General features: G+C 36.8%; 1 protein-coding gene across 1 annotated transcript; it reads left to right on the forward strand.

Moving 5' to 3' along the window:
- Positions 1-484: 484 nt before the first annotated feature.
- LOC132124279 (zinc finger protein SNAI2-like) lies at positions 485-3,193 on the forward strand. Its single transcript, XM_059535230.1, has 3 exons — positions 485-703; positions 1,413-1,919; positions 2,107-3,193. Exons 1-3 carry the CDS (start codon positions 625-627, stop codon positions 2,286-2,288), a joined length of 768 nt encoding a protein of 255 aa, XP_059391213.1. The 5' UTR covers positions 485-624; the 3' UTR covers positions 2,289-3,193.
- Positions 3,194-7,457: the final 4,264 nt, after the last annotated feature.

Genomic DNA, 7,457 nt, shown 5'->3' on the forward strand with positions numbered 1-7,457 from the left:
ATATTTTAAAACATCTTTTAAAACGGTTGGATATGAAAACTGACATAACATATATTTAAACATTAGTGAGAGTTGCCAGAATGAACACTTAAGGGGAACAACAAATTAAACGCCAACATAAATACTAATTTTTGTAGTTTTTTTTTGAATACTCACAAATCAATCAGGACCAAGAGTTAACAAGATCTACATTCCCTTTTAAGAATCAGCATTATTTTTTTAAATGGGCTATCCTGCTTTAAACATTCAGGAATAATTGCATTCCTGTGTGCTTTGACCATCTGTGACAAGTCTGAACATTATTTCATCTCCATACATATCCCTAGCGTGAACACCTGTCTTCCTTTCCATGGCCACATCAGCCCCGCCCCCTAAAAGCCACGCCTCTATTTCGATTGGGCCGGAGCTCATGAATATGCACGTCTTGAACACGCTGCTCCTCCCTTTGCACCTGATTGGAAGTATTTACTTGTTTTTTGCACCGAGGTGCTGGAGTGTTAGAGCAGATCTGCGCTAGAAGATGAAGCTCTGTCGGACTGAGCAATAAGGATTTCAGTGATTTGACTTTATAAAAGAGAAGAGAGGACCTTTATATCTGCCAGTCAGCTTTAAACGTATTCCAGGATGCCTCGTTCATTCCTAGTAAAGAAGCATTTCAATGCAGCCAAGAAACCGAATTATAGAGAACTGGAGAGTCCAACAGGTAATACATTTGACGTTTCTAACACCTAACCATGAAAAGTTGAAGTTAGTTCAACTTGTTAAGTGTTTTGCAAGTCTTCGTTTAAGTTAAGACACTTTGAGTTGCAACACATTAAAAAGTAACTTTTACTGAATTGATCCATTTTCATTTTTTTTCTCGGAGTCTTGGGAAATGACTTTTTCCTGTATGTGGAAAAAATCTGAATAATTGGCAACCAAACCAAATCATCCTAATGGAAACAGTTTCTGCCGAATTAACTTAAAACTGACAAAATAGCCGTGTATTTTCATCCATTTGGATCTCATTCGACTCTTATTTGATCCCACTTTTAGGATTGTTTGCAAAGTTTCTCATTTTAAAATCCAGTGCACATGCTTTAAGATTGTTTTTTGGTGAATGATAACCTGGTATCAGTTTTTTAAAAGTATTGTCTAAATGTAACTCCATGCAAAGTTAATTAAATGGGTGTTTGGTGCATAACATTTAACTAGAGTTTATTATCAAAAGTATATAACTGCTCTAGGGAAAGCATATAAAAAATTTTTTTATAAGTATAAAAAGCAAATTTTCTCAATAAATATGGCCATAAAAAGAAAATGCATTTAAAATAGTTTCAAATGTAAGAATATAGCATGTAACTTCTTAAGTAGGCCTACCCAAATACTGATCCAAGTGAACTAATACGATTGCATTTCCCTTTTTATTGCAGTGTTTATTTCTCCATATGTCTTAAAAACCCTCCCAGTGCCTGTTATACCTGAAGTGTTAAGCCCGGTGTCGTACAACCCCATTACAGTTTGGACTACCAGCAACCTGCCCCTGTCACCCCTGCCCAGTGACCTGTCCCCCATCTCCGGATACCCCTCGTCCTTCTCCGATACATCCTCTAATAAAGACCACAGCGGTTCGGAGAGCCCCAGAAGCGATGAAGATGAGCGGATACAGTCGACTAAACTGTCAGACGCTGAGAAGTTTCAGTGCAGTTTGTGCAACAAGTCCTACAGCACGTATTCCGGACTCATGAAACACAAGCAGCTGCACTGCGATGCACAGACCAGGAAATCATTCAGCTGCAAGTACTGCGAGAAGGAATATGTGAGTCTAGGAGCCCTAAAGATGCACATAAGGACACACACGCTGCCGTGCGTTTGCAAAATGTGCGGGAAAGCTTTCTCCAGACCTTGGTTGCTGCAAGGACACATTAGAACGCACACAGGTGAGAAGACCACATAATATAGCATGTGAATGTGGAAAAGTGCAGATCTATAATGCACAACTTAATTTCTTGTTGCATGCTATGGATTGAATGCTTTTTTTGCACATTTTGTAGACCGTAATAGTGCTAGACAATGCATTGCATGATGCACTTCAATTTGAGCTGACATGGCTTTTGTGTTCATTAGGTGAGAAACCCTTTTCATGCCCCCACTGCAGTCGTGCATTCGCAGACCGGTCCAACCTCCGAGCTCACCTGCAAACTCACTCAGACGTGAAGAAATACCAGTGCAAGAACTGCTCCAAAACTTTCTCCCGCATGTCGCTGCTGCACAAACATGAGGAATCTGGCTGTTGCATTGCACACTGAGACACACACAAACACATTCACTAAGTGCCTCCAATCATGAACGCTGATCTTGGATCTGCTCTTCCTGTCAGTTTACTCGTGGTAAACTGGATACGAAGTGCAAAATGCATCCCAAAAGCAATTTAAAAATGCACCGCCCCAGGATCTGAATAAGCAAAGTGTTTGTGGAGTCAGATTCCAACCAAGTAAAACTGACCCGAAACAGCCTTTCTGCTTTAAGTTTGGTTCCTGGAGAACATTTGACACCCTCAGAAAGGAAACGGCACAAAACAAAAGACTGTTTACTGGATCCCTGGCAATCTTAATTCATTAACTAAGAAGCCTTTTCATTTCAGTGTAAATGCAGATTCATGTGCCTGTCATGTGCCTTCCATTTCAACAGTATTTGCCCTGTCTGGGTCGGGTTGATGTGTACTGTACATTTGTTTACGGATACTTACTATTTGGGAGGTTTTAAATGTGTAGCCTCTCTAATAAGCAATAATTTATAGCGGTTTGTGCCTGTGACTGAATGTTAAATGGGTAACGGTCACTTTTTGTTTCTTTTTTCTTTTCTGAGAGGTAATCGGTCAGACATTTCACACCATAGATGGTGACACACCAATGAGCTTGAGACCAAAGGAATAATTAATACCATGTTTTTAAACTGGGAACAAGTGCAAAATTATGTTTTCTTGCATTAAAAGTATTTGAACTGTTGTGCAATCAAAACGCAACGACAGATAACCAGCACTCAGACATGCAATACTTTGCCATCTGCCTTTTTCATCAGGAACTTCAGAGATTTTGCCATGTAATTGTTTATTTGAATGTATATGACACTGATTTGATTGTACTTTGTATTGCAAAGTGTAAATGAATGGTATGACTTTGTACAAAAAATAAAATGTACACTTTTTGAATAACTCTGCGATGGTGCATATCTATTTGGCATCCATACTCTTTGGATAGTTCATGCATTACTTTCTTTATCTGTGGAAAGAAGCTATTTAGAATAATGTTTCTAGGAGAGAAACAATTCAATTAAAAATGAATGGGGTCCAAAACAACACTACTGTTAACAGGACTTTCATTTTCGGGTGAACTATCCTTTAGGCATCCAATAACAATTAGTCCAATGTTTACATGCGCATAGTCTTTGTAATGACGTGCAAATGAAAAGGCCCTTAACGCCACATTAACAGGAACGTTCTTACCAACATCTCATGAAAAGTACTGTGCTGTTGAATCTGTTGAAAAAGCATACTGATTACTTTTTTTAGGCTGAATTAACAGTTAAAGTTTAGAAATTAGAGTTAAACATGGTCACGGGTGATGGAAAGAGCTGGTTTTAATATGGTTTGACTCATTCCCACAGTTAACATGCATTGTGGAAGTTCATCAAAGTACAGTTTTAAGTATTTCATGCTGCAAATGTGTTTGCAGTTACAGTGACAGAAAAGGAACGAGCAAGTTGCACGAGCTATCATTAATTTAAAAGTCACACTGGTGGAGATACCATTTTTATTCAGGATTCTAAGTTTGTCAGAACCAACTTGAAAAGTCATGGAAATTAAGCGGGCAAAAGATGTGGGAAGATCACAAGATGTAGAAGTTTTTGTTGTGCATCTCAATGAAATGTCCTCATTTTAAAGTCAGTGGTTTTGTGGCCACATGAACCTGTTCGGCTCCCAAATTAATCCCAAATGTGATACCTCCTCCCTATGTGGATCTTACTTTGCTGCCAATTTCTCTGAAAACTCGGGGTCTCTGAAGGGGCCGCTATGGCAATGCCAGACTGGATCTCGCACATGTGAAAGTCCTTTACTGGATTATTACTCAGCAGCCTCACAGTACACAGTGGGAACTCACAGGACAAACATTCAACTACTGAATCTAATTTTGAACTGAAGTAAACGCCTCTTTACTCCTTTGCAAAAACCACCTAAAAATACACATCAAAGCAAAACTGATACTATTTGCTTATTTAAATATATTTGAAATGTAAAAATGACAGATGTACTCTACATTTCTTTATGTGTATGAATAAGGAAAAATGACTGAGTACATGTAGAGGCCTGGTGTGGACCACTCACCCTGTAGAAAGGTTTTGGGAAAACACTTGTCTCTTTCATGCTCTGTGGTTTTATCATTCCATGATCTGACTCATGGAAGCACTTTTCCAGGTGTTCACCATGACACACCTCACAATCAGACCTCAGGACCCCCTGTGGTGCCATACAGGTGTTCACATATTCTTGTGGCTTTCTGGAAGTTCAAATAAATACTATGACTTATTGAGCATAATACTGGTAACAGATGATTATCATAACAAAACTTGGCACATTATGTAGCTAATAAGTTTCATAGACAACATGAAATCAAATATGTGGCTTTTAGTTCATCTATCAGCTTTGAGGTTATCTGTAAACCATTCTTGTCCGATTTCTTTCAGTCGTCAGGAAAACGTGACAGAACCTGCTTCTAATGCAATTTTCAAGAACATGTAATTCAAATCGTTCTAACTCTTTGCTTTTTTGTCACATGCTCATTGAACTTTTGATACCCCACGTCATGTCAGGCCTCTCCCTCACAAGACTAGCATCACCATGGCTCGAGGACAGATCCGACAAGGTTACAAAGGAAGTACATTATCTTTGTTAGTCTTTCGCTCTCTCTCTCTCTCTCTGCAACCTGCTGACTTCACACTAATGCAGCAGCTACTGTAAATGGAACAGATTTAATTAGAAAGCTGGTTGAAGGCCTGTTTGTTCTGGTTAGCGTGTGATAGAAGAAGCCTGACCTGAAGAAAATGATTCTTCTCTTAGTAGCCTGAAAGGTCCATTCTATTACTGTTAAAGGAACAGTTCACCCAAAAATGAACTTCAAAGGAATAAAAAGCATTTTAATAACTTTTTTGCACTTTAAAAAAAAAAAATGTATTCACTGAAAATAGGTCACTATTAACTGTTAACTGGAAATAGGAGTTAGTAGAATTCCAAACTTCAAAGACAAAAGTGAGTCACATCTGAAATCCAAAATGAAAGGGATAGCTCTCTCAAAAATAAGTATTCAGTCATTAGGTGCGAAATGACTGTCCAAACACACACACACACACACACACACACACACACACACACACACGCACACAGGCACACACTCACACATATATATAAATATGTGGAACACAACAGGAGATATTTTGAGGAATATTAGCAACCAAACCGTTTTAGTAACTATTGACCTCCATTTTAATGAATGAATGAATGTATAAATAAATAAAGTCAATTCAATTCAATTCAATTCAATTCAATTCAATTCAATTCAATTCAATTCAATTCAATAAAAAAATAAAATAAAATATGGAGACATTTTTCAAATTGCTTTTTATTTGTTCAACAGGAAAAAGAAAGCCATACAGGTTTTAGAACAACATGAGGGTGAGTAAATGACCTATTTTTATTTTTATTTTTGGACGCACTGTCCCTTTAAGATGGTAGCTGGATTGCAAGCAGCTGGTAATACCAGTTTAAGGTGGTCGATGATGGTATTTGGAACATTTTTGTCCACATACTAACCAGCCTGAACCAAACTATGCTCCAAAACACAGATAATTTTCCAATTAGCTGGATTTTCCATAAGCAAAAGACACTTTTACACCATGGTTTTTATATCAACATGCATGCTAAATCTGCATAGCACTGAAATATAAGAGAATAACTAATCAGTGTAGTATGTTAGAACAGTGACTGGTCCAAAAAATAAAAATAAAAAAGATAAACACTAATAAGTAAATAATGAAGAGTAATTAGACTAAAATATAGACTAAAATATTCCTAAAGCCAATAGCTGAATGATTCTAATTAGCTTTCAGTGTGTGAGAAGCCACATTACTAGCCAAAAACAACACATCATATCATATCAAATCTTATATTTGCACATCAGGAACAAGGAAAGGAAAGAATCCGAACAGCTAGACATGTTTGTGCTTGCTTCTCAGGCAAATATCATTACAATGCTAACCTAAGATGTCTGATCTATCATGTGATGAGAAAAGGACGCTCACATGCTTCTAAATCAATTACAGTTAATATCACAATCGTATGCCAGATCCTGAATATTTGCCTCTGTTGATGTAATTTGGTTTGATGACCTACAAGATATCCATCATCCATGTGAGAGTTTCATATCTCCAGGACATCCATACAAAGTACAAATCTATATAGAAATTATGTTTTAATTTTTCCAATCAATGCACCAATCTTGGATTTGAAAGCACCATCTTCCACATTCAGCTACACAACATCAACATGCTGATGTTTATTTCTAACATGCTATTTCAGAAGGGACTTAATTTAACCTGATCAAAGCCTTATAGTACACTTCATCTTTCCATTTACAATTGAAGCCAATCAGTTTGTAAGAAAGTGATTGTTTTTCTTACACCAGGCAAGTGGCTGAGTGTTGTTATTAAGTCTAAATGAAACACAATCAAAGGAAAGAGATTTATTTTTAACCTATTAATGAAGTTGGTTCTCCAGGATGAATGACTTTAATTTCCCACCTTCTAGCAAGTTGATGACGGTTATGATGTGTTCACTGCTATTGCATTAACTTATTTTATATTGCTTACAAGGATGATTATCTCCCAACACACATCACTAGTGCTCGATTAGCCTCAGTTAACGAACCTCGAGCGTATCAATGCCAGATACAAACTCTGTAAAATCTAGCTCTATAAAACCATAAATTGTTAATGCACAGTTAGCTTTTATAGATTTGCTGGTTTGAAAAAACAATATGATGGATGCACATAAGAGAAGCTTTATTCTTTGGTTGAGTCGTATGCAGTGTTGGGGTAAGTTTTAAAAGTAATGCATTAAAGTATTGCATTACTAAAAAGTAACTAATTTCATTACTTTGTTACTTTTTATGGAAAGAATTGCATTATGTTACTTTTGTGTTTCTTTTTGTAATCTGGGCTGGGCATGCTTATTTGTTTTTTAATAACAAAAAGCCAAAAAAATTAATTTTTGGCAACTATAAAGGCCCTTTTGCACCAAAAGTGAAAATAATAAGCCTACTATTTAGATAAATGGTAATTAATTACTATACTAGTTACTTGAAAAAGTAATCTGTTTATATATCACTTACGTTACTTGCAATGCATTAGAAGTAACTAATGTTACT

Source organism: Carassius carassius, chromosome 42, assembly GCF_963082965.1.
Source record: "Carassius carassius chromosome 42, fCarCar2.1, whole genome shotgun sequence".
Taxonomy (NCBI): Eukaryota; Metazoa; Chordata; class Actinopteri; order Cypriniformes; family Cyprinidae; genus Carassius; species Carassius carassius.